This window comes from Lithobates pipiens, unplaced genomic scaffold, assembly GCF_037356315.1.
Source record: "Lithobates pipiens isolate NorthernLeopardFrog02 unplaced genomic scaffold, aLitPip1_a1.2 Scaffold_25, whole genome shotgun sequence".
Lineage (NCBI taxonomy): Eukaryota > Metazoa > Chordata > Amphibia > Anura > Ranidae > Lithobates > Lithobates pipiens.
In genome coordinates, this window is record NW_027507787.1 from 9,007,291 (window position 1) to 9,034,864 (window position 27,574).

The following is a 27,574-nucleotide window of genomic DNA, read 5'->3' on the forward strand; positions in this document are numbered from 1 at the left end:
AAATGCCATGCTGAGAACATGTATTTTTTTAGTTAGCTTTTATTTAAAATAACTATTTGAAAGTAAAAACTGAAAAAAATAAAATAAAAGACCAGAACAACTTGCACATGTAAGGTTTTTTTTATTCATGATTCTTACAGTATGGGATATCAAAAATCCTCACAAAATAAAGGTGATTTACTGAAAACTGCTGTCCCTCTGGGTGATCTTATCTACGGCTCCAATACTGCCGAGAACTTTATCAAATGTTAAAAAGGAACATAAAAACAAACATGCATACACATGTACAATTTTGTGTTTCCCTTACATCAGAGGTCTAGGTCACCATGATTGGGAAGCACTACAAAAATAGTTAAATACACATTTAAATAACGTGTAAGGGGGAGTGCTTCTCTGTAGAATCCCATAGAGGAGGGTTACCAGGCAAATGTAACTAGGCTCATCCAGATATCAACTGCTACCTTCAAATAGCTCCTGTCCTATGTCAGAAATGGATTGGGAACAAACAGAGGGAGGCAAAATATAAGAGTTGCTGGTTATGGTACTGAAAACAAAGATGTAGGTAAGGCCGATTTCCTGGATATCCCTTGGCATTGCTTGCAGGCAGTAGAAAGAAGGTGCCTAAGCCTCTAGCTCCAGACCCAAGCCAAGTTTGTGGCCACCAGAATTGATGTTCTTTCCATCTACCAGCGCAGAGAGCGTCAATTTCACTCCTGAGTAAACAAACGAGAAAACAGTCAGCAGCCAATAGAAGAACATAGGACTAAGGAGCAAAAGTTGGTATGTTTGGACATCTCTCTCTGCTTCTCCTCCAATTTCAAATAGGTGTTTGATAGTAAAAGGTTTACAGGATAATCCATATAATGCAGAATAGAAAATGAGAATGTTAATGCTCTGCATCAAATGTGTATTTAGGCTTCTGTGTCTGCAAATGTGCACCCAGTAATGCCACAGTGTGGACACATCAGTTATATGCAAGACGGGCCATAGACAGGAACACTGGCTGCAAAAAAAAAAAAAAAGTGCTCCAAGTGTTGATGGGGGGGCAATCCTGTCCCTACAAGCCATTGTATTTCGGCAAGGACGCTGTCCCCGCTGAGAAAAGACCATGATTATTGCTAGCAGCTATATCAGCCGCTTGCAATATCCACATGTAAAATCCGACAGGCTGGTTGTACACATGTTGATCGATTAACTTGGGTACATTCAGCCTGCCAAAATGTTGGCATCTTGGCCAAACTGGCTGAGATTTGAATAGTCTGGCTGGCTTAACACATAAATTTGAATCTGTCCTACTAGCTGACCAATAGGAAGGAGATTTACAGAGGGGATGTTTCTCTCCATAGTAAAATGTAACCAAATCTGAAGCACTTTTATCAATCATTTGAATAAAAGCATTCAAGTTACTAATAAGGCTATACACGTTTTCATATATTCATGCCATATTAGGAACTATTACAGTAGACAATTCATAATTTATATTCTTTTGAATTTTTTTATTTTTTCACATGGGCTCAATTATACAATGTCAGGCTGGGTTCACGCCTATGCCTTGTGCACTTATGCATATGACAGGAGACTGAGCGGCTCAATGGAGCCGGTTCACACACCTCCTGGGCAGTCTTTGGCTCAGTATCAGGCCCGAATTCAGGCAAAAGATTTGGGCCCGATTCATCCCTGAAACAGAAACCAGGGACACATGGGACCCTTTCTGCAAGGCGATTCCAAAGACAGTGAATCCAGCCTCAAAGTCTGCTCTTGCTTTTCAAATTCCAGGTCACTTGGGCCTATCACATTCACACAATTAACCCTATAGAAACAGTCTAAGCCCCTGTACACACGGTCGGAGATTTCCACAACCAAATCCGTCGGATTTTGTCCGAAACTGTTGCATACACACGGTCGGACAAAGTTGGCGAAAAATCCGATCGTGATGACGTAAATTTCGTTACGATGGGACTACATTCAGGCTAGTAGCCAATAGCTTTGATGTAGGAATTTGATCTGAGCATGCGTGGCACTTGGTCCAATCAAAATTCTCTACACATGAGTATGTCCGATCGGGCCAGTTGGTCTGGAAATATTTCCAACATGTTGGAAAATTGGGTCCGACGGATATTCCGACGGAATCAGTCCGATGCATACCACACAGTCAGATTATCCGACAGGACACATTCCGACGGATTCTCCGACTGTGTGTACAAGGGCTAATAGTAAAGCAGACCAAAAAGGAGGGGGGGGGGGGGGGTGCAGCACATGCCATAAGTATTAAAATGAGTGCAAAAAACATGATTAATACTAAACAGTGACAAGGAAAGTATGGGGCAGTTCTTTATTTTTGACTTTTGATTAAAGTACTTACCTGGCCTGAGGGTCTGGGTGTAGCCTACACCAATAAGACTGGCATTGTTCACCTTTGCCTAAATACAAAAAAAAAGTCTGTTGTAAGAATAGTTTTTACTGCAAAGCACACCAGTCAGAAATACAAGCACTCTAGATTAAAACCACCACTTCAAGGTACCTGTAAGTGTTTATACAACCCAGGTTCCCAGAGTGAACAGATATCTGAATTTTAAAACTTTCTACTGGCCAGCAAGGGGGTCCAACCCCTTTACTGCCTCCAATTGTTCGCCTCAGATAGTTGAACCAAGTTTACCAATTTTCAGAAGGACCCAATAGTTTTCATAGTAACACTTTAATACCTACTGAAGTAAATACTACTCCTGCCAATGTTGCACAAAAAAAATAAAATAAAAATTTAAAAACCAAAATGCACCACACAACTAGTGTTAGACCCCTTTCACACTGAAGGCATAGCACCTGAAAAAAGCCTCAGCTGCAAACCCAGTGTGAAAGCGTGAGTGCTTGGGTGCTGCACTGGCAGGGCATTATAATAAGTCCTGCCAGCAGCTTCTTTGCAGCAGTGAATACACCGCTCCTGCCCATTAAAAATAGTGGGGCAGCACCGCCAAAGCGGTTTTGCTGGCGGATTTAACCCTTTTTGACCACTAGTGGGGGCAGTTTTAAATAGTAGCACCACTAAAACGACAGTAAAGTGGCGCTAAAACCACTGATGCCCGATGCAGTGCCCAGTTTGAAAGGGGTCTTTAAAGCACAAAATTTATATATATATATATATATATATATATATATATATATATATATATATATATATATATATATATATATATATATATATTCCTGGACTTCAGCTTTAAAAAGTAATTTGAACAGTAAAAAAACTCAATAGATGAAAACTGCATCTACGTCTATGCAGCATTATACAGAAATGATACCCCCAAAAAAAAATTTCCAGCATTTATGGAAATATAGTTTGCATCAATGTGTCTGATTACATTTGTGTAGCCATTTTTTTTATTTAGTGCAGGGTGTATTAAAACTGTATTTAACAATACATACATACATACATACATATAGCGGTATTAACCCCAAGTACTCACAGAGATGGACGCATTAGAATCCAGCTGATATTTGGTAGCAACGCCAAAGCGGGTGCTATTGTTGCCAGCTGTCCAGGCCAGGTTAACTGCTGTCTCCAGTTTGTCACTGACTTTCTGGTAGATGGAACCAGCAAATTCTGATCCGTCATTGCTAAAGGGGGGAAAAAAAAAAAAAATATATAAATGATTAGGGGGAAAAAAAAAAAAGGAATTAATTTGATCTGCTGATTTCGTTTCACCTTTCTACTACTGACTACTGGGCTAAATCAAAGCCATCTCTACACACAGCCCAACAGACCTTTTACAGCCACCGACGTTGCTTCACTGGACGGGGGGGGTGGTGGCTTCAAGCAGAATCCCCCATATCAAGGTCAAAACTTCATGAGATGAGCAAAGAGAAGTGAAGAGGATCATGGAGGCAGAGAGATGGGTCTTATACATTACTAGTAAAGACAGAGCAGCAGATTTTTTGACATCTGGTCACATGCATTACTGACTGGAAACTGACAAACTCATTTAGCCACGTCTACCCCAATGATACCTTGTGTCTGGTCAAGAGCATACGCTACAACGGCATTATTTCCCCTTGTTTACACACTCTTGTGTAATTGCTCACTTATTCTTTTACTGCTCATGGGTCTGACAGGGCTTTTGACTGGTGCAATGACCTCCAACTGAGAGAGATTTTATAGTTTGTCAGTTAAACTCCACAAGGTTAAATTGACCTTTTTTTGCTTTCATTTTACTCAGTTTAGTTTGGATTTTTGATCAGCTGGTTAGTGGTCCGGCCTTTTGCCCTAGACACGTGACCTTCCTAATACATTACATATACGCTCGTATAAGGACAGGCTTTAAAACGCAGTGCTGTTCACATACAGGCCTTGCCTGCTCATGATGCACACTTCTGCTCGCGTTTATACAAAGAGGTTTTAACGGTCCTTATAGAACAGTGAGATTTCATAGACATTGTAACTGTCTGCTAATGGAAACTTTGCAATATATTCTATTCGCTTGTACTAGTGCAATATCTATCTTTTTCCAAGACAGTAAATCTCACAGCAAAGAAATAGCAATACAGTACACAGAGGTACAACGGGTATCACAGTCTCTGTAGTGAAGAGTGAACAGCAGCATATTCTAGGTACAAAAACAGCAAAGAAAAAGCATAGCCAGCATGTGGTACAGATTGACATTTAGGCTCCATTCACACTAATGCGTTTGATGCATTTTGCAGAAATGCAGGGAAATTTAACACTGGTTGCTATGGAACCTGGTCAAATTTTTGGGAAAAGTCAGAGTTTTTCCCACAAAAATTGAGTTTTGCATGTAATAGAACTGGGGGGGGCGGGGGACAAAAAAAAAAAAAAAAAAAAAAAAAGCACAGAAGAACAAAATAAACCCCACACAAACTAATGCCACTGGCAGGGAAGGGCGATCAAAGGGTTAATTGTGCGCCTAGCCAGTGTTTATGTGCACTGTATTAGGCTCTTTACTAGGGGCAGTGATTTATTTTTTGTGCAGGAACACAATCTATCCCTTCCCTTCCCCCCCTATTAGAACAAAGCAGTTCAGAACGTTCATCGGGTGCCGGTGGACATCCAGTGTTCTCAATTGCAGATCAGCTTATGCTGTGAATATTCACAGCAGAAAAGGCCTGCCTGAGGTGTGAGCGTGCCCCCTGCAGGCAGAAGGGCAGAATACATGATCAGGAGCAGTCTGCAACATTAAAGCTGGATACACACTATACAACTTTTGATGTTCGATTTCCTTTATATTTACCAAAACCATGCCTAACTGCATACAAATTGAAACTTAAGGTTTGACCTCATTATGTGGTTCTGGTAAATATAAAAAAAATAGGATATATAGATATATATATTTGAGCATCTACTTCAGATTTATTTTTGTTTGTGTGCATTTTTGTACATTAACGTGTGCAAAAAGTATTCTTGCATTCTTCTGCACAATATGTAAATTAGCAATTGCACGCATTCACGCGCATTAAGTGTAAATTACTGACAAAAATATTTTTTTTACTTTAGAATACACAGGGCTTGTTTAGACACATTACAATTAATGGGCTGTATTTTAGTAAAGGGGAAAAAAAAAAAAAAAACAACACACACACACACACACACACACACACACACACACACCCCCTGTACCGAGCTTTCAAGCTGCAGTGTGCAAGAGGCCTAAATCTGTAAATAGTAGATCTGCTATGGGGCAGATGGCAAGTAGTCAATGCACCAACTGGTGGGCATAGTTATATAAACACTCATTTCAGTTTAAAGCCTCTATAAACCCTCTGTACTGTTTAACCACCTTCAGACCGGACCATTTTGCTGGTAAATGGCCAGAGGTCTTTTTACAATTTGGCACTGCGCTGCTTTAACTGGTAATTGCGCGGTCATGCAATGTTGTACCCAAACAAAATTTGCGTCCTTTTCTTCCCACAAATAGAGCTTTCTTTTGATGGTATTTGATTGCCTCTGCGATTTTTATTTTTTGCGATATAAACGTAAAAAGACCGCAAATTTTGAAAAAAAATGATATTTTCTACTTTGTTATTAGAAAAATCCAATAAACTCAATTTTAGTCATACATTTAGGCCAAAATGTATTCAGCCACATGTCTTTGGTAAAAAAAAAAAGTCAATAATTGTATATTTATTGGTTTGCGCAAAAGTTGTCACATCTACAAACTAAGGTACGTTTTCTGGAATTTACGCAGCTTTTAGTTTACGACTGCCCATCTCATTTCTTGAGGTGCTAAAATGGCAGGGCAGTACAAAACCCCCCCAAATGACCCCATTTTGGAAAGTAGACACCCTAAGGAAATTGATAAGTGGCATGTTGAGCCCATTGAATATTTTATTTTTTTGCCTCAAGCGATTGAATAATGACAAAAAAAAATTTTTTTTTTTTTTTTTTTTTTTTTTACACAAAGTTGTCACTAAATGATATATTACTCACACATGCTATGGGCATATGTGAAATGACACCCCAAAATAAATTCTGCTGCTTCTCCTGAGTACGGGGATACCACATATGTGGGACTTTTTGGGAGCCTAGCCGCGTACGGGGCCCCGAAAACCAAGCACCGCCTTCAGGCTTTCTAAGGGCGTAAATTTTTGATTTCACTTCTCACTACCTATTACAGTTTTGAAGGCCATAAAATGCCAAGATGGCACAAAACCCCCACAAATGACCCCATTTTAGAAAGTAGACACCCCAAGCTATTTGCTGAGAGGCATTTTGAGTCCATGGAATATTTTATATTTTGCCACAAGTTGCGGGAAAATTACAAACTTTAATTTTTTTTTATTTTTTTTTCACAAAGTTGTCACTAAATGATATATTGCTCACACATGCTATGGGCATATGTGAAATGACACCCCAAAATAAATTATGCTGCTTCTCCTGAGTACGGGGATACCACATATGTGGGACTTTTTGGGAGCCTAGCCGCGTACGGGGCCCCGAAAACCAAGAACCGCCTTCAGGTTTTCTAAGGGCGTTACAGTTTTGAAGGCCATAAAATGCCAAGATGGCACAAACCCCCCCCCAAATGACCCCATTTTGGAAAGTAGACACCCCTAAATTTAGGGGTACACTAGTGAGACTAGGTAATAAATGGCGGGTGCCCTGAAACTATAAAAAAAATAACTAACCAACCAGCGTCACCTGTAACAGTTATATGGTGATCACTGGTGAAAGGGTTAACTAGGGGGCAATCAGGGGGCTTTATGCGGTAGTATATGGGGGTCCCTGGCGCTATAAAAAGCTGCGGCGAACCTAAATACCTACCTGCCTAACTAGCGTCACCTGTGACACTAATACAGCGATCAGAAAAACGATCGCTTATTAGGCTGGGTTCACACTGGAGCGATGTGGGAACGCCACGAATGCGTGGCGGGTTCCCGCATCACATGCCTCCCGGCGGCAGTTCACACTGCCCTATGCGAACTGCTGGGAGTGTCAGTGAAATGTTAATGACACCCCCAGATCAGTTCGCATATCGCAGTGCGATCTGCAAACTCGGATCGCATGGTGTGAACACCCATGCGATCCGATTCTGCTGCGGGCCAAAAAAAAGGGTCCCGTGCGAATTTGCGGCGGGTGCGACACGAATTCAGCCATACTATCTGTATGGCTGAACTCGAATCGCACAGAGATCGGATGTGATTTGCACTGCAGTGCGAATCACATTCGTTATCATAAACCGCTGCAATGTGAACCCAGCCTTAGTGACACTGGCGACGGGGGGTGATCACGGGGTTAAACCTTTATTGGGGGGGTTAGGGGGGCACATTAGAACTAAAGGGGGCTAACCCTAACTGCCCTAACAGTTATTACAGTCACAAATGACACCAATGCAAAAAAAAAAAGCAATTGGTGTCACTGTGACTGGGGGGGCAGGGGTAATTGGGGGGTGATCGGGGGGTAAAGGGGGGGTGCGAGTGTGCCTGGCATGTTCTACTGTGTAGTGTAGTGCTTGTGCAACTCACCGATGCTCTCTCCTCGGTGCCGGAACGAAAAATACCGACACGGAGAAGAGAATACATCACTTCCTCTCCTGTGTTTACATTACAGGAGAGGAAGTGATGTCACCGGACATTTTCATTCGTCGGGAGCGATCGCGAGGGGGTGGCCATGAATGAATGGCCGTCCCCGCGTCCGGGATCGCTCCCGAACGAATACCGACCGCAGCAGGCACCGGGCGGGGGCCCAATCGGGCCCCCGACCCGCGGGCAGGCAAGGACGTACATGTAAGCCCTTATGCCTGCCCGTGCCATTCTGTCGACGTACATCGTCGTGCGGCGGTCGGCAAGTGGTTAATGTGCAAACCAGTTTTCTTGCAGAGCTATACAGAAAAAAAAAAAAAAAAAAAAAGAAAAAGCTATCCATATTAATGATGGATTATAGTATATACTCACACATTAGTATGCAGCTGAAAGTCTCCGGTCTTGTAACCAACTGCAAAGTTATTCTTGGTCAACTTGGATTTGGCACTGTCAAAGGTCATCTGATAACCGGCTAGCCAACCTTCATAGCCTACCACCGCCGAGCCATGAATGGCAGGACCAGCAAAATCAAAGTCCACATCACAACCCAGGTTTACAAACTCGCGTTTGTAAGCAGCCTTAACCTTCCCACTCTTCTTCCTAAGAGAAGAAAGCAAACATTGTAAATTGGTGGGCTTTGTATTCTATGCACGTCACACTAAAGGGGCTCAGGACAGTTACTCACCCTGTGTTTGGTGAAAAGGTAGTGTCAAATGTTAGCTTAAGGCCTTTTGCAATCTGAGGAAGACATGAACAAGTTATATCACCTTCAAAAAGTCTCATTTAATACAAAACTGCAATCCAACATCTAAATATACCCCAAGGAATGCACTGACTGAAGCACAGTATAGCTGTGTAAGGGTGGGGAGGGGTGTTCCATTTAGTAGTAATACACACTAGTGCCCTTTTAATAGAAAGTATCTGCCGGTCTCACTTCTATCCCAGATATAAGAAAAATAAGATATATTCCTCATTGTAGTATAGTGGGTGGGGGTCACGAAAGTCTTGTATGCCCCTGAGCCAATTATGGAACCAAACGGCTGGTTTATAGTACAGATATAGGCCGATATAAACAGCCATTTACTACAAACTGCATCAAGCTATTCTGAATAGATGGCTTTATCTATATTATTTAAGTGTACAATCTGTACACTCAGCCACTATTAAAACAGATAAAACAGCTGCTGGAAACCACCCTAACCCAACAAATAACATGGATACATTTTATAAAAATGGAATATCAAGCATATATGGAATTTTCTGAGTAGAACATGTAAAAATACATCTGTACAAAGGTAACAAGGACTCATAAGCCAGTAACAAGGGGGAGGGCTCAGTGGTGACTCCCTCCATCACAGGAGATCACACATTTCTGCTACACGAGAGCCCAGAATTGGTCCTTTAGGCTGTTAGAAACAATTAAAATGTATAAATACCTGGTCTTCAATGGTAATTTCAGTCCCCAAGGTGTTGTCAGTGTTCCATTTCTCTGTGAAAGTCAGGCCATATTCTCCCCATTTGTATTTGGTCTCTAAGCTGCCGTTTACTTTACCAGAATCTGTGTTTGAGGAACCTGATGTAGTGAATTCCTGGCAGAAAAATTAGACAAGGTTAGCGGTAAGCATACTTTGATCACACACAGATCATCATTTATATTCTATAATCCTTGAACACATTTACCAAAAATCCTATGGGGTTCCTAAAAGGCCAGTAGGACCCTGGTGGGGTGGAGGATACTACAGAGGTCAGATCATGTCAGCATTACATTGTATATCCCTGTATGTTGTGGCCGTTCAAATGCTTATCTAATAGTTTCAAGAAACTCGATGCACGCCGCCCCCCCCCCCCCAGGTCCTTTTTCATCCTAGATTCTCCAGAGGTTCTCCCTCCAGCGATTAACTTGCGTGCGTATTTTTAGAACCCAAATGCGTTACCTTAAATTTTTCAACATTAAAGCGCATTTGCCATGTATTATGCGGTGCATACTAGCACATTATGGGATAAACAGGTGTGGGACCCAACTTCCCCCCTCCCCCCCCCTATTGGCGGTTCACTACTGCTTTAGAGCGCAACTAAAACAGAAATACCTCCTCATTCCAGCGCTGCAGCAGAAATCTTTTCCAGCGTCATCTCCCTAGCTTTTTCAGGTGCCATGTTTTCATTCTCTTGATTGGCCAGTGGCAGAACAACATCATCCACGCATGCATATGGGAGTCAATCATTCCAGCATAGCTGGAATCTGTCAGGAATGCATGCCGAGCTGTACATGCTCAGCTCAAGTGTGCACTCAACAGAAGACTGCGAGCAGGCAGGTAGGCGTTTGTTATTGCAGAAGTGCTGCCTGCCTTTTGTTCTTTTATTTACCTTTAGCCCTGCTTTGTCTGGTTAGAGAATTGTAGCCAACCTTGAATTTTCTACTTAGATTGAAGGTCGATCTAAAATGGTCAGCCTGTTTAATGTAGCTTCTCAGACACTACCACTCCCCATCCAAACATTTCCTCTAAGGTCGGCCATACACTGTTCGAATCTTGGCCAATTCAGCAGGGACCAGCCAAGATTCAAATTGTTAATAAGCAGGCTAAAAAACGTACCAAGTTGGTCAATCAGCTTGGATACAACCAGCCTGCCAAATTCGCTTACAGATTATAACAAGCAACTTCTATAGTGGCTAGTGATAAATCACTGTCTTCTCCTGGCGGGGACAGCTCCTGACACTGGGAGAAGACAAATGGCCCAGCAGACAGGATTCCCACACCAACACTGTGTAGATGGGGCCTTTAGGTAAAGGTCTCTGTATGGCCAGTCCAAGAGTGGCTTTTGAATTATATAAAAAAAAAAAAAAAAAAAAAAAAAAAAAAAAGTATTTCAATGCATTGAAAAAAAAGCAGTTATTAAAACCATACATACAAAAGCAACAGGTTTGATGTTCAAAGCATTTTATCGCCTCAGTGACCATGCAGTAAAATATGTTGCATTTTAACCACTTGCGGACCAGCCACTGTATGTATACACGGTGACAGGTTGGCTCTACTGCGCAAACCCACGTACCCGTACATCAGTCCGTGCATGTTAAACTATGGGTGCACGCCTGCTGCACACCACAGGAGCCACAGACTATGTCCACCGGCCACCTTCGATCGCTTTGAGGAGAGGCAGATCCTTGTAAACAAGGTGGATCCCCATTCTCTCATACTGAGATCTGCTGTTCCTAGTGATCAGAAAACGGTGATCCCTTTGTTGTCCCTGACAGCCTAGCCCCCCCAAGTTAGAACATACCCAGGGAACAGTTAACCTATTGAGTTAACCCCCTTCCCTGCCAGTATCCTTTATACATTGATCAGTGTATTTTTATAGCACTGATCAATGTCACCGGTCCCCAAAAAGTGTCACTTGGAGTCAGATTTGTCTGCCGCAATGTCGTAGTCCCAAAAAAATTAAAAAATTGCCGCCATTACTGGTAAAAACATAAAATAAAAAATAAAGTCCATAAATCTAGCCCCTATAACTTTTGTGCAAATCAATATACAGTTATTGCGATATTTTACCAAAAATTATGTAGCAGAATACTTATTGGCCTAAACTGATGAATAAATTTTTTTGGGATATTATAGCAAACGGTTTTCAAAAACATTTTGGTCTTGTTTATAGCACAAAAAATAAACAGAGGAGATCAAATGCCACCAAAAGAAAGCCATTTGTGGGGGGGTTCAAATTCTATTTGGGTATAACGTTTCACGCCGGCGCAATTGTCAGTTAAAGTGACGCAGTGCCAGATCACAAAAAAAGGGCCTGGTAAGGAAGGGGGTAAAATCTTTCTGGACCTGAGGTGGTTAAAGAACGTCCTCTGGATGGAGTCCACAATGTCAATCTGAGATACAGGATTATACAGCATACCTTTGTTGGACTGTATCCATAAAGCACTACAGCTGTATTATTACCTTGTTCAAATGATTAGAAAGCAAGGTTACAGCACTGTCAATAGAGATTTTAATTACATAGTTGGCAAGGTTGAATAGAGACACCTTTTCACCTATCTTTGTATATTATGTTTGCCAAGGTGCCCATCTAGGTTTTTTGAAACCAGAGACACTCCCAGCTGCAGAAGAGCGTTCCATGTCCTTACTGCTTGAACAGTAACAAACTCCTTATGCAGTTTAAGATTAAACCACTTCTCATCCAATGTCAATGAGTGGCCGTATGTCCCCTTATGTGACCCGAGACTGAATTACCTATGCTAGAATGAACATTTAGATAGCTGTATATTACGATCACATCCCCTCCTAAGCGGCTATTCTCCCTGGAGAATAAGGTTAAAGCTTGTAGTCGCTCCTCATAACTGAGGTCCTCCAGTCCCCCAATTAGCTTTGATGCCCTTCTATGGACTCTTTCCCGCTTCAGCACATCCTCCTGAGGAGCTGTGACCAGACCTAGATGGCACACTCAAGATGCGACTGAACCAGCAGAATTATAGTTTTAGCTCTGGAGTAAATTCCTTTTTAATGCATGCCAATAGTCTGCATGCATTGCCAAGCTGCAGCAAGCAAAGCCAGCAATTGCTGAGCACATCGACTAGGACCCCCCAGAGGTTCTCCCCCTAGCAAGTAAACTGCATGCGTATTTTTAACCCCCCCCCCCCTCCCCCCCCCCCAAGTGTATTACTTTACATTTTTCAAAAATAAACCTCACTTGCCATGTGTTTGACCAACTTATTTTTTTGAGATCTTGTGAAGTTTCTATAGTCTGTTGTGATGTTATTGCTCTGCTTAGCATCAGCAAACACAGAGATTGAACCATTTACACCAACCTCTATATCCTTTATATACAAATTATACAGTATTGGGCCCCGGACAGAGCCCCTGGGTACTGCACTCAACTCAAAACCAATTCTGAAGATACGCCATTATCACTACCCTCAGGGCAACAGGCCCCAATTTGTAAAATTAGGAGTTTATGGGGAACTATATAAAAACGCCTTGACAAAATCCAGATACACCACATCAACGGGCCTTTCTCCATGTAAATGACAGCTCACGTCCTCATGGAATGTTGATCTGGCAGGAATGGAGCTTTCATAAATCCATGCTGATTACTACCAACTACTTTTTGTGACTGCAGCACCACAACCTGCAAGTAAAAGGTCAGCAGATGACACTGACAGATCATTTACAGTGGCCATCTACTAATCTGTATTGCCACATAAAATCATAGCTTTCGGTGTCCTAGAAATGATACAACCAATCTCTGATTTAATTTAATCTGGGCTATTCTCCCCATCACCTAGAAATCTGAATACTCTGGAGGGCGACTGGCCCAGAGCATGTGCCGTGTGTCCATTCAAACACGGAGCTGTCATTCGACCTCACCCCCACTCTCTCCTGATTGGCAGAGTCTGATTGACCACAGCGGGAGCCAATGGCACTGCTGCTATGTCTCAGCCAATCAGGAGGGAGGCCTGGACGAGGCATTCATGGACATCGCTGGATAGATATGGGGCTCAGATAAATATCAGGGGGGCTGCTGCATACAGAAGGCTTTTTATCTTAATGCATAGAATGCATTAAGATGAAAATGAGGCAGAACGTATCTTAGATGACATTAATATCTTCCTAGATGTCCACCAAGTTTAAAGCACTAAGAAGCTGTATTTGAAGGATAGATAAAGACGCAATTCAGCACTGGGATGCACTTCAGGTGACAGGACACAACTGGGTGAATCTGCCAGTAGTAATGCAGATCAGCACATATTTACACCACTCATGAAACTCAATTCTTGTCTCATCATCTAAGTTCTCCCCTGAATTACAGCAGGTGGGCAGACCAAGAGAAGCTATACAAACAATACAAGATCTAACACCCTGCATTAGAGGAATAAAGCCCAGTTATGTTTACTATATAAAAAAAAAAAAAAAAGTTGTCAGTAACAAGGGTATAAACTAAACTCACCACTCCACTTTCAGACTTGGTCTTGACATCAAGTTTCACCAGCCCAAAACCTGTATAAACACCACAAAAAGAACATGTTTTTATAAACAACTTTTAAAGCAGATCTCAAATTTACAAAATTTGTCACATTGTGAGCACACACAGAAAGTCACATGCAAGTACCACCTATCTTCAATGTATACTATAGCTGGATAATAAAGAACCGAGCTGGTTGCTGAGTGGGCAGCTTCAAGCCTAAACTGCAAGATAAATGGGACCGGCCAGTGGAATGCAGCATTTCATGGCCATCTGCCACTCATGGTCACCTCAAATGCCCCGTATTCAGCTAACAGAAATGATCAGGCGGCTATTTTCATGTTTCATGTTTTCATGTTTCAACCTCTTTCTCTACCATTTCTTCATTTTCTGTGTTTAGTAGGTATTTAGAATGCCTAGACATAATCTGACCATTTGCCAAACACCAGGAAAATGCTATACAATTTGGTAAGTGATTTCCAACCACCAGAGAATACTTAGCCCTGTTCCCAACAATCACCTGCCCACTTCCAATTAGGCTGACAATATCTATCTATCCATCTATCTATCCATCTATAAATTTAACCCAGGTCAGCATTCAAGTGCCCAGGTAAGAGGGGGGGGAAAAATAAAAAAATCACTCAAGCATGATTGGATATCTGATGTGCGCAGATAATCCTAAGTATTTGGGCAGGCTTACAGGAATGGGAGGGAACCAGAGAAGGATGACCACACTAGTGAACAGACTAGATCAAGGTTTCTCAAGCAGGGTTCCTTCAGAAGGTCCTTGAGCAATTCAAATTCTGCCTCTCAGATAAGTTTCCACTGACACCAATGATCTTTCCAGCCATTCCGTAAGAGGCTAGTTCTTCCAAATGACCACAAGTACAATTACACCAATGTATCATGGAGTTGTAGACATTGGAGTTTTTTGTTTTTTGTTTTTTTTAGCAGGGGTTTCCAAAGACCAAAAAGATATTTTAAGGGTTCCTCTGTGCTGAAAAGGTCGAGAGGCTGGACTAGACTTTAGGGCATGGCAAAGGAAGCTGCATAAGTAAATGGCACATTCTCCTGGCAATGTAATGAGGCAGTATAGTGCAAATCTCAATTCATTACAAACATTTGGGCAGAAAGAATTTCACACATGTCAACAGCGCATTTAGAATTCTGTATGCATATTGTAAAACATCAAAATACATCTTCAGTTTTAGATTTTGACTGGAGCTGGGCATGGAGTTCTCCACTGCCGACACCATCCCCAACCCTCTGTTTTCTTAGGAAGTCCTTAAGAAAGTGAGCAGACGACCACATGTAAAGCTGAACCCAGATATGCAAAATTTCTAATATCTAAATGTATAGGCGCATTTCTACTTAGCCGGATCTTTGTGTGCTTTGTGTATTTCTTCCAGATCTATGCTGATTACAGCTTTTACTCTGTAGGAGCTTCTTGTAATAAAGACCAGTCACTTCTGCTTTCTCCATGTGCAGGCTGGCTGGTCTTGTATCTGCCACTCCTGTAAATTTCTGAATCTGTGGGGGGGGAGTGGGACCTGCTGGGCCCTTTCTACAGCTCTGCTCAGGTCATGTATAGCACAGTAATAATGTCACTGCTTTTAATAACTGGGTTTGTGAAGGCATTTTGGTGCACACAGAAGTGCATTTAGTCCCTTTGCAGCTATTGTAGAATACAATTTTTTGCATTCGGAGTTCAGCTTTAAAAAGGCCAAGTTCACCTTTTACAAAAAACATTTTTGCAGGAAAAAAAATAAATAGAAGCATTCATTTTTTTCCCTGGAGCCTGTAGGGCAAGGATATGCAATTAGCGGACCCCCAGCTGTTGCAGAACTACAAGTCCCATGAGGCATAGCAAGACTGACAGCCACAAGCCTGACACCCGAGGCAGAGGCATGATGGGACTTGTAGTTTTGCAACAGCTGGAGGTCCGCTAATTGCAGATCCCTACTGAAGGGCATTTCACCAGCACTCAGATCACAGGTGTAATGTAAGGCTCCTGCCCATAGCTTCCGTACAGGCAGATCAATGATGCTCACCAGCCCCCTTGCAGTTAAACTGATTGGCAAGCCACTCAGGGTTCTTTCTTCCATCCCTTCTGTTATAGTAACTGATGTGTCCAGTGTATGTGGCTTTTTAAAAAAAAGCCCCTATATCCCTTATTTTATAGTGCTGCTTGGCACACATGTGACCGGCCACCTCTCACGATCTGACAGCAAAGCAGCTGGGGATTCTCAGCCCCTCCTGACGTCAGCCAGGAGGAGGAGAGGCGAGCAGTGACATGAGCGCCGTTATGGAGGAAGAAAAAAAAATAAATAAATAAATAAATAAATGTATATAGCAGCTTTTTTTTTTTTTAATCCACATACACTTGGGAACATCATTTACTATACCAAAGAGGATGGTGGAAAGAACAGAGTTATGATGGCAGTGGGAGGGGAGGATCGGAGCTGACAGGGAGGGAGGGAACCATGACACTACCTGCCTGGAGTTTGCATGTTCTCCCTGTGCCTGCGTGGGTTTCCTCCGGGTACTCCGGTTTCCTCCCACACTCCAAAGACATGCAGGTAGGTCAATTGGCTTCTGTCCAAAATTGACCCTAGTATATGAATGGGGACCTTGGATTGTGGCTCCTTGAGGGTAGGGACTGATGCGAGTGTGCAATGTACAGGGATAAGGACAATTGTAGACACTCACTCAGGTTGAACTGGATGGACTGGTGTCTTTATTCAACCTTACTAACTATGAAAGGAGGACAGAGGAGAGCTGCGGATAACGGAGGCATGCAAGCTGACCACGATGTCAGGGCTCAGCAGCCATGATAAAAACTGTGGTCAGTTTATGGGGGGGGGGCAGAACCAGGCAGGATAAGCCACGCATTTCAGGTAATACAAGGGGCCAAATGACAGCACAAGCAATGTTAATGCTTTAAAAAAGGAACAGGATCTCCCCCCCCCTTCTTTAGGGTTACAAACACTTTACTTGAGAACTACCAACTGTCTGCCGTGGTGTTAGACAGTAGTTGTAGTCAATTCATTCACAGATGACTGACTGATGTGCCTGTCTAAGCAAAGCCTTCACACCTGCTCTTTCAATTGCCAGCAGGTGCGAGTAGAGACCTCTTGCCCACTGCCACAGCAGGGCAACGAAGACTCGCATGCAATTGCTCTTTGGAAACGTTACACCCCAAATACAACAGGTGTAACATGTTACCAAAGATGAACTTATCCTTTATGCTACAGCATTCCCCATAGGAATATGGCGACAAAAGCAATGCACTACTTTTTCTATACCAAACAAAATGATGGATTTCTCTCCGTTCAAAAAGGACTTACCATATCCTTTGTTGAAAATATCTCTAGCAGATTTGCCAAGGTCAGCATAGGAAGGAGGAACGGCCATCTTGACTGCAAAAAAATAAAAAAAATTTTTAAAGCAGGAATATTAAAGGGAAAATAAATAAACCAGACGGCTAATCTATCAAAACTGCAGTTTGGTTCGCACGGCAGACCGGGCACCCCGCAGGAAAGACTTCTTCCCCAAAAATTTTGGTAACTGGGGCAAAATTGCAGAGAAATCTATTAAACAGGTACACAGGCAATAATGAATGCACATTTAACCAATTACGGACCACCCCACGTACATATACTGCAGCAGGGTGGCCCGGCTGCGTGAAGTCACATACAAGTACGTGGCCCGCACTATGGCAATCGGATTCAGTTTAGAACCGATCACTCAACAGGTCCAGGCCAGCGATTTATGGCCTGCTGATCAATGGACAAAACGTCCTCTGCCTGTATAACATAAACATAGGCAGAGGAAGTGATGCAATCTCCCGTCCTGGAGACCTCTCGGTTCCAGTGTGCGGGAGAGGAGCATCTTAAACATGAGTACACCAACACTACACTACCACCGGTACACATATTCACCCCCCTGATCGCGCCACCCACAATTAACCGCTCCACTCCCCGTCGGTGTCACCAAGTGCAGCTTTTATTGATCACTGTACTTGTAAACACTAATCAGCATTAGGGCAGTTAGTGGTAGGCCCTGATAGGTTTAGGGTATCCCCTAAAGGTTTAACCCCTTGATCACTCCTCAGTTAATTCTCACTCCCTGTCACAGTGGTATTAGTAGTGTACATTTTTTTTTCTGATCACCATTAGTGTCATGTGTGACTAGTTAGCGTCAACGTCAGTTTAGGCAGTAGCGTTAATCCCAGAAAGCAGCAGATTTCACATTTCTTACTTTCTGCTATAATACATAATGCAGCCTCCTGCGTTCCAGCAGCCGGAATCACGTGCCACTACACCCTGCCGGAAGTCTCCACCCCCCCCCCCCCCCCCCCAGAAATGACATCACCCGACTCAACACCTGGCATGGATGCTCTGCGCACACCTGCAGCCCCTTGAGTACCCGGGGCGGAGGACCACCAGCGGACCCTTACTCCTGTGAGCCGGCAAAGGAATGGGCACCAGAGCAACCCTGCTGGGGGGGGCTGGGCTTGGAACCAAACTGAAAAATACTGCCAAAACCCCCTCCTTGGAGAGAGTGCAGCCCCTCTCGTTCCCCATCAGTGCTTCCACCATGGTGGAGGAAACACAAACTACTGATGGCATGGTGGAGGCAGCTGGATTTAGTCATGCAGTGTTTCCTGTGAAGAGGTGGAGCTACGCTCTCTCCAAGGTGCTGTGCTGAAAGGCGAAGGGAGGAAAAAATAAATAAAAAACGACAGTATTGCATGACCACACAATTGCCAGTTAAATCAGCACAGTGGCAAACTGTAAAACGTGCTCTGGTCATTAAGGGGGTAAATCCTTCCAGGGCTGAAGTGGTTAAAGAGTGCTGAATGGTTTTTAAACTTGGGTCAATTTATTTTTTGAAATGTCCCCATTGCAGACATGCTACAGCGAGTCCGTCACTGAATGTGGTAACCAAGATAGAAAGTTAAAAGGCAACTCCACTTTTGTGGGGAAAAAAAAAAAAAGATGCAAATGAAATAAAATATAGCATATACAACTGCGACAAACATTGTAATTGAATGTTATTAAAAATGACCTTTCCAATTGTAAATTTCTGAAAATGCAATATGGCTACCTGGAGGTGCTCTATACAAAGGTGGTGTACAGAACGTCCTCCAGAAACATAATTTCCTGCTTATGTGATTGGCTCACCAATTTTCCCAGAAGTCTGCACTACAGTCAGATTTCAGGCATCCCCTGCAACAAAAATGCCATTTGTGGGAAGATACTTTCAATAGGAAATCGCATCTAAAAAGGATGCAGGCCCAGCAGTTTTTCCTCATTAGAGCCCGGAAGGTGCACTGCTGATAGATCATTATAAAAACCACTCCCATTAGACTTACTTTTCCACATGGGCACAGACAAAGGCCCCCCTCACACGTGCGGATAGTATGTCCGCATTTCATCCATTTTCGGGTTAAGAAAAACAAACATACATGCATCCCTATGGGATAGCAGGTAGCAGATGAAAATCCGCTCACACCAGATGTCATCCGTCCCCCGCTATGGTCCGATTCTGCAGATGGAGGAAAATCGTATTTTTCTATCCATCTGCAGAGTGGATCGGCTGAACACGGACAGACAGGCCATGTTCATCCGATCCCCCCATAGAGGAGAGAGGATATCTGACAGGGCGGTCCCTACACAGTGTGCAGGGACCGCCCTGTCATCCGCCGACTCAGCAAGGATCAATGAAGCAATCCCCGCTGAGCAAGCGGATGTTCACGGGGTGGATGATCATGGATCCGTCCCATGTGAAAGGACCCAAACACAAGGGGAATGTCTTCAGAACAAAGAGGTAGGAATCTGCAACAAAGTTTGTTAAAATCCTTGTAAGGTACATAGATAAACCAGAGGGAAATTTTTTTTTTTTTCCCCCCTCAACAAAAGTGGAGTTACGCTTTAAGGGAAACTCCAAAAAAGACAAATAGAAACAGCTAATCTGATGTTCAAATCTATAATAAAATTCCTGTTGCTGCAGTTGGATTTTACCACTCAACTACAACTTTGGGCTTGTTCGCACTTGACTAAAATTTCTAACACTTTAAATGCCTATAGTGTTAATGTGCTTTAGTATGGACGTTAGACTGGCATTATTGCACATTAGTATGGGCATTAGACTGGTGCTTTACAAACACTGCCCAAATGCCCTATCCGTGGTTTTGACGCACGTTAAAAGAGCTCCCAAAAACGCCTATTTAAAAATAATTAAAAAGGGAGTGACAATTTGAGGTGTGACTTGTCATGGTGAGTGTTTCTTTGCATAGTCCATTAGCAGGGAAGGCAGCAGCATGGAGTCCTTTGCTATGCCTTATATGTCTGGCCTCCTGCAAGTGATGCCGATGTATAAGCAATTGAGGCACATTGATGTCGGACATCTTCAAGCAGCACAGTGACTACAGGACACCCTATGCTCTCCTCCATCATTACAGGGCATTATGAAACATTTCTCCTGCATGATATTTTTAAAACTCACTGCAACATGCCACAACCGAACCTCAAATGCCTACCACGCATTTGCGAAGCGTTACCATAGACTTGAATGGGAGGCATTGAAAAGCTTCAAACTCCTCCAGACTCAACATAAGGCTTCAATTTTGAAGCAAAGCAATGCTTACGCTTCACGTTTGTATAATGTAAACAGCACTGTGTGCCCTCAATTGTATCATTTGAATGGGCGATTGAGGGGTGTTAAAAATGCCCCTCCAGACCCAATTCACACCTATGCATTTAGCAGATTTGCACTACAGTCCATTTAACATGGTTTCCTATGAACACATTCTGTAGTGCAAAATGCATAGGTGGGAATCAGGCCTTAATGCCTCTTCAATGCCAGCGTGAACTTAGCCTTAAAGTGGTTATAAAGGTGTATGAGGTGATGAAGGGGGTGCTACCATATGAGGAATGCGATGTAATCATTCTCTTAGCCTTTGGTTCACATCAGCCTGCATGCAGATATTCTCCACAATGCACACATAAGGGCTCTCTCTCCTATCAGAGTTGCAGTGGCACGCAGTGTGGTGAGCTGAGCTGTTGAAAAATGCAGAATGTCTGCATTTTGTTTCCCCGCAGGGCACCACACATCGCATTGCTGCGTGAAAGAGGCACATAAAAAAAAGTGCCCTAATAATGACCTGTCTTGTTCTTGTGCATAAACCGCAGGTAATCACTAACCACATTATAGTGTGAACAAGCCCTCAAAAGGAAGAACGATTGTTATTACAGATAAAAATAAATGAATGAAGCTGCCACCACCAAGTAAGAACACAGAGCAGGACTAGGATAGGCCACCCTGTTCTGTGCAGTGAGGGCCTCTACCCCAATACAAATATAGGAGAGTAATTCCATACTAGGGATGGAGGGAGGGAGGGAGGTGGAAAGCCTGTGACCTCTGGGTTGGGAATCTTGCAGAGCTGAAGCCAACCTCTCAGAATCCCAGATCCTGCACTGCTGCTTGAAAAGAAGTCGAGGGGCCTTCTGGAAAAGTCACACACCACTTTGCTAGTATACACACACACACGCACTATTTTTAACATGGAATTTCAGCGTGTTTGCAGTAACAGAATGCAGCTTTAAAATACAATGGTGCAGGTTTGGTTAGAATGTCACAGGAAACGTTAGGCGTTAGCGTCTGGAAAATTAATAGTCACTTCATGTCAATGAAAATCTTTAGAGCTGTGACAGTGCATACTTCCACAGCCACTCCCCAACACACCCTGACAGTTTGCTATCAGGAAGGACAAACACTATAGGTGTGTACCTGCATTCCGAGGATCACATGTCCCCCCTTATATGAGAGTCACACAACATATCAATAGCGGACACAATTTTAGAAAGGGTTCAACTTCCACTCTACTATAGAAGATATCTTGTGAACATTTCTTGCTGGCATACATGACAGATTATCTGCCTGTTGCACATTTATACCAACTAAACAAATACATTTAAAGGGTCCCGCTCAGCAACCACAGCACTGCCAGCCTCCCCGCAGCCAGGCTGGGGGTGGGGGTGGGGTGTTGCAGCACACTGACCTGCGTCTACATATCCCTATGCTCACTGTTGTAGCTTTTAGAGGTATATAATTTGCAAGGGGCAGGTCATCTGCTTAGAGTAATGCCCCTTGCACAGCGCATTGTCGCATTTTTCATTTTCAAATAGTGCCCAAAAAAACTTTCCTTCCTAAACGTCATTCTTCCATATTCAGGAGAGGGAGGTTTAACCTTACCTTAACATGGCAGATCCTAAACTCTGCTAAAAGCCCCTGTTTACATGGACAGACTTTCATGGGAGTTCAATTTAGGAAGAGCTTTAAAAAACAAAACAAAAAAATACAAACAAAACCACACCAAAAGAGCCCAATGCTGCTGTACAGTTCAGTCAAACATATCAGTTCAATAGACCAATTAAATAAAGCATTAAGCAATACGGCATTTCCAGCTGCAGATGAACTATGGAAAAATTCTCTTTTTAATGATCATCTCTCACTTTGCATAATGCATGAAGAAAAAAGAAGTTTACACAAAATATGCACAAGTGAAAATGAAAGCAGAAACTCATCAACATCCCATATTGTGAATGAGAAATGTCACAATGAGGGTAACTGGTCGGCTTCACTCTCTGATGCAATATCCTTTAAGGGAACCGCAAGGAGTTGTAAAAGGAGCAGCAAGGTCACATCTGTCACTCGCAGACGACCACCACTAAATGCCATCAACACCCAAACTGGAAACAAAGAACAAACACTTACTGTTGATTGGGGGACTTGTCACATAAGCCACATGCTTATTCTAAGAACATCTGTGGCTACTCATGCGAGAGATAGAGAATATATCTACATCTATATATAGCTCTATATATCTATATTCTCTCAACAGCTCACCTACATTTCAGAAGGCCCAGCCCCATTTATGAGACCAGCCTCTCAGCCAGAGTTCAATGGAACTCTATGGTTCCCGGCTGACCGCTAATGTAACCAGAAAATGTAATGGACATTCTTCATCCATCTGTCTTTCGCACGTCCCACTGACTATTTTTATGTTACCATTTATTACCACTACTTGTATAGCAAAGTCAATTTACTCAGTGCTCTTCATATGTACATTCACATAAGTCTCTGCCCTAAATGAACTTACAATCACATTCATACACATAGTAGGGCCAATTTAAAAAGGAGAAAATTAACCTTCCACATGTCTTTGGAACGTGGGAGGAAACCCACACAGGGAAAACATAAAAACTCCATGCAAGTAGTGCTGTGGTTGGGATTTAAACTGATAAATTATATACATTTGATTTAGAATTTTAGAGAATGACCTTCTCCACTGACCACCAATGCAAAGGGAGAGCCTACTCTACTATTCACTGATGTAAGGGATGTTCTGCCTCCTTATGTCCAAAGGCATCTCATGTCCCCCTGACCACCAATGTAAAGAGGGGGGTGGCCTTCTCTGCTATGGAAAGGGGTGGCCTTCCACCAAAGTAAGGGAAGGGGCCTTCCGCCACTAACCACCTATGTAAGGGCACCCCCCCCCCCCCTCTTCTCTGCTGACCACCAATGTAAAACGTACATTAAACTGTCCTGCTTAGTCATGACTACAGCTACAATTTCTAATAACACGGATTTACCATAAACTAGAGCTATAATTGTTAGAAGGGTTCCTTAGGACCTGAAAATTAACTAAAGAGATCCTCTGGGGTGAAAAGGTTGTGATCGGCTCTATTAGACACATAGGAACCACAAAAGACGACGTTGGTTATAAGGTTTCAGAGGGTGCGGCACCTTTGTCCCACAATGACAGCTCGGTAGGTATGGACTAGGTAGGAGAAGACTTGTTTCCATGATAGAATACAGGCTTCTCCTCAGATCTCTGTAAGCTGTGCTGTCAGATAACATGATGTAGAGGGGAGGGCAGACAAACTTATTCAGGGCATCAGATTTTTGACCAAACATTTGTTACTCTCCCGAACAAGGAGGTAGAACTCACGATTTACAATAGCACAAGCATGTGCTAAATCAGTCTCTCTCAATACAAAATTCCTGAGAAAAGCCACAGATGGTACGAAACCCACGGGCTCCATACTAGTTCCTGCAACACTTCTATGCAGCTTCCATCTGATGCTTCACTACAAAGATCTTTCATCTGCTTGCTATACCAGACATCACTATATGTGAAAGGATGAAAATACAGATATTTGATCCGGAAAGGCTTTGAATTATCAGCACTACCCCAAATCATGATTATTACTCTCCATGTCAGAATTGATTATAATCTAAAGCTCCTAAAAAGTCAATTCATCAAAAACATAACGGTAACACATCTGCATGACATAAAGACTACATGAATGACTGGACTGCCTTGAAGAATGATCCTGGCCCCAGGGAAGTCGAATGAAGGAAATCTAAGGTCACGGATACGTGTGGTAATCTGGTCGGAGTATACGGGATCTGGGTGATGAATCCATAGGACTGAACCAGTATGTGATCGGGGGAAATTCAGCTGCAGATTTCCACCACAATCAGCATTTTAGAGGAAAAGCCCAATAAACGGAATGGTAATGATTAACGTTATTAGAGAATAAAGAGCTCTAATGCAAGCGGAATCCTCGGGGCTTTTTGCACAAAGGGCCGGTGACTTTAGTAAATCCGGAAAGTGGTGAATATGTGAAGTATGCAGCCTATAAAACACATTCTGGCTTCAACCAGTTCTGAGCAGACAAGCCCACATAGCTATCAAAGTGCATTGAAGGAGAAGGAAGTGAGAGAGGAGGAGATCTCTGGAGACACGGAACATCCGCACGGCTAAGGTCACACTAGGATTGGAAGTCACAGGCTGACATCCTATTTATAGGTATGGCTACACAGCATGCAGCCAGGGCTGGGGGCGGCCATCTTGCAAGCATGCTCTTCTCCTTCACGTGAATCGCCCCCGTCTCCTCCTCACCCTTCCAGGAAAGGCGCCTTCTCTTCCTGGAAGAGCTATGGAGACCAATCTCCTAGCAGAGAATAGACTCCGCACACCACAAGACTGGTCACCATGACTAAACAATGACAGTTCATTGTGAGGAGGACAATGAGGGAAGGACATGCAATCACGTGGCTGAAAAGACCCTCATCTTCCTCTACAGGGAATCCTCTCCAGGCCCGGCACACTATATATAGGATTCCACATAGAGACAGGCGAGGAGAATATGACAGCCGTTATCTCTTCTACATCGGGGACCGCTCCTGTGTTTATGGAGAGTACTCAGCACACATAGATCAGGGGGTTACCAACACTGCAATCTGTGCCCCTCCAGCTGAGGGGGGGGGGGGGGGGGGGGACTACAGCTCCCAGCATTCCCAATATTTGCCCTTCCAGCTGAGGGGGGGGGGGGGGAACTACAGCTCCCAGCATTCCCAATATTTGCCCTTCCAGCTGAGGGGGGGGGAACTACAAATCCCAGCATTCCCAATATTTGCCCTTCCAGCTGAGGGGGGGGGGGGGACTACAAATCCCAGCATTCCCAATATTTGCCCTTCCAACTGAGGGGGGGGACTACAAATCCCAGCATTCCCAATATTTGCCCTTCCAGCTGAGGGGGGGGGGGGACTACAAATCCCAGCATTCCCAATATTTGCCCTTCCAGCTGAGGGGGAACTACAAATCCCAGCATTCCCAATATTTGCCCTTCCAGCTGAGGGGGGAACTACAAATCCCAGCATTCCCAATATTTGCCCTTCCAGCTGAGGGGGGGGGCTACAGCTCCCAGCATTCCCAATATTTGCCCTTCCAGCTGAGGGGGGGGGGACTACAGCTCCCAGCATTCCCAATATTTGCCCTTCCAGCTGAGGGGGGGGGGGGGACTACAGCTCCCAGCATTCCCAATATTTGCCCTTCCAGCTGAGGGGGGGGGGGGGACTACAGCTCCCAGCATTCCCAATATTTGCCCTTCCAGCTGAGGGGGGGGGGGGGGGACTACAGCTCCCAGCATTCCCAATATTTGCCCTTCCAGCTGAGGGGGGGGGGGGGACTACAGCTCCCAGCATTCCCAATATTTGCCCTTCCAGCTGAGGGGGGGGGGGGGGACTACAGCTCCCAGCATTCCCAATATTTGCCCTTCCAGCTGAGGGGGGGGGGGGACTACAGCTCCCAGCATTCCCAATATTTGCCCTTCCAGCTGAGGGGGGGGGGGGGACTACAGCTCCCAGCATTCCCAATATTTGCCCTTCCAGCTGAGGGGGGGGGGGGGACTACAGCTCCCAGCATTCCCAATATTTGCCCTTCCAGCTGGGGGGGGGGGGGGGAACTACAGCTCCCAGCATTCCCAATATTTACTCTTCCATCTGAGGGGGGAACTACAACTCCCATCATTCCCAATATTTGCCCTTCCATCTGGGGGGGGGGGGGACTACAGCTCCCAGCATTCCCAATCTGTCACCTTCTGGCTGAAGTGGAACTACAACTCCCAGGATCCCCAATATTTGCCCTCATCCCTTTAAACCCAAACACATATGGATTATACAGGTTCTGAGGCTTATTTAATGCAGATAAGGCACCAAGTGAGTTTTAATTACCACCTTAATCTGCCACAGAACCTGAAGCCCTTCCAGCTGAGGGGGAACTACAACTCCCAGCATGCCACACCAACCCCCCAATCTGTGACCTTTGTAGCTGAGGACTACAACTCCCAGCATTCTCAATCTGTCCTCTGTCAAATGAGGGGGGGGAACTACAACTCCCAGCATTCCCCCATCGATCACCTTTTAGCTGAGGGGAGACTACAACACCCTCCATGTGTGACCTTCCTAGCTGAGGACTACAACTCCCTCCTGTCTCTGGCTGTGACCTTCCAGTAGGTGAGGGCGACTACAAAGCCCAGCATTGCCCGCTAACCCATAGTGTGTGGCCTCTGTGAGGACTACACCTCCCAGCCTGCAGTCAGATAATGACGGAGCCCCCAGTGTATTGGAGCGGTAGTCTCCCCGGGAGATGTGAGTGGAAGCCGGCTGGGCCAGGCCGCAGTGTGCGGCCAGGTAATGAGTGTATGCGGGGAGCCCCCCGTCCTCCTCTAATATCTCTCCCCCAGTCCGTCCATCCCTCCCCGGGCCTGGCCGGGTCCCCTCATCTCACCTGTGCAGAGCTGTGTGCGGCCTTGCCGGTGTGTGGAGCGGAAGGGCGAAGTGAAGGAGATCCAGAGCCTGTCACTACCCAGCTCCGCCCACACGACCCACCCAGACCCGCCTCCTGGTGCCCGCACCGTGCCTGTACGGAGGAGAGCGGCTTCCAGCCACCGCACTGTGTTGTACGACACTCATATCACATGTGTGTCCGCTCAGAGCTCGTTGGGACCGACGGTGACATTATAGATACGTTTTTCAATAGCCGCTTCTATCATTTTCATGCTGGCAGACGCGGTCACTCCCGGCTGAGGGTCCTTCATAGGGCGGGAGAGCGGCTGGCGCAAGCGCTTGTAATAGTGGCGGTAACCTGAGAGGAAGGGCCGGCAGGTGGCGCTGAGATTGGTTTGGATGAGGCTCCCAGTGACAGGGAAAAGGCGCTCCACCCATCAGCGTT

The 27,574-nt window shown here is 44.3% G+C and overlaps 2 protein-coding genes across 2 annotated transcripts in view; one reads left to right on the forward strand and one right to left on the reverse strand.

Annotated features, from left to right (window-relative positions):
- Positions 1-101: 101 nt before the first annotated feature.
- Positions 102-27,273, reverse strand: VDAC2 (voltage dependent anion channel 2). Its single transcript, XM_077454030.1, has 9 exons — positions 27,131-27,273; positions 17,334-17,405; positions 13,972-14,021; positions 9,465-9,617; positions 8,714-8,766; positions 8,401-8,628; positions 3,462-3,612; positions 2,363-2,420; positions 102-713 (listed from the first exon to the last, which is right to left on the reverse strand). The coding sequence occupies exons 2-9, from the start codon at positions 17,398-17,400 to the stop codon at positions 622-624; spliced, it is 852 nt and encodes a 283-aa protein (XP_077310156.1). The 5' UTR covers positions 17,401-17,405; positions 27,131-27,273; the 3' UTR covers positions 102-621.
- The window catches only part of LOC143930085 (dual specificity protein phosphatase 13A-like), a 190,289-nt gene continuing 187,477 nt past the window's right edge, over positions 24,763-27,574 (forward strand). The window contains exon 1 of the mRNA XM_077454032.1: positions 24,763-24,868. The gene's annotated coding sequence lies outside the window, so the exon portion shown is untranslated. The remainder of the gene's footprint in view (positions 24,869-27,574) is intronic.

Coding starts and splice junctions, on each gene's coding strand:
- VDAC2 (XM_077454030.1), bottom strand. CDS start 17,400: ATGGCCGTTCCTCCTTCCTATGCTGACCTTGGCAAATCTGCTAGAGAT. Junction 9,618..13,971: donor CCAAGTCTGAAAGTGGAGTG/GTGAGTTTAGTT, acceptor TTTTTCTGCCAG/GAATTCACTACATCAGGTTC. Junction 714..2,362: donor CACCCAGACCCTCAGGCCAG/GTAAGTACTTTA, acceptor TTGTTTACTCAG/GAGTGAAATTGACGCTCTCT.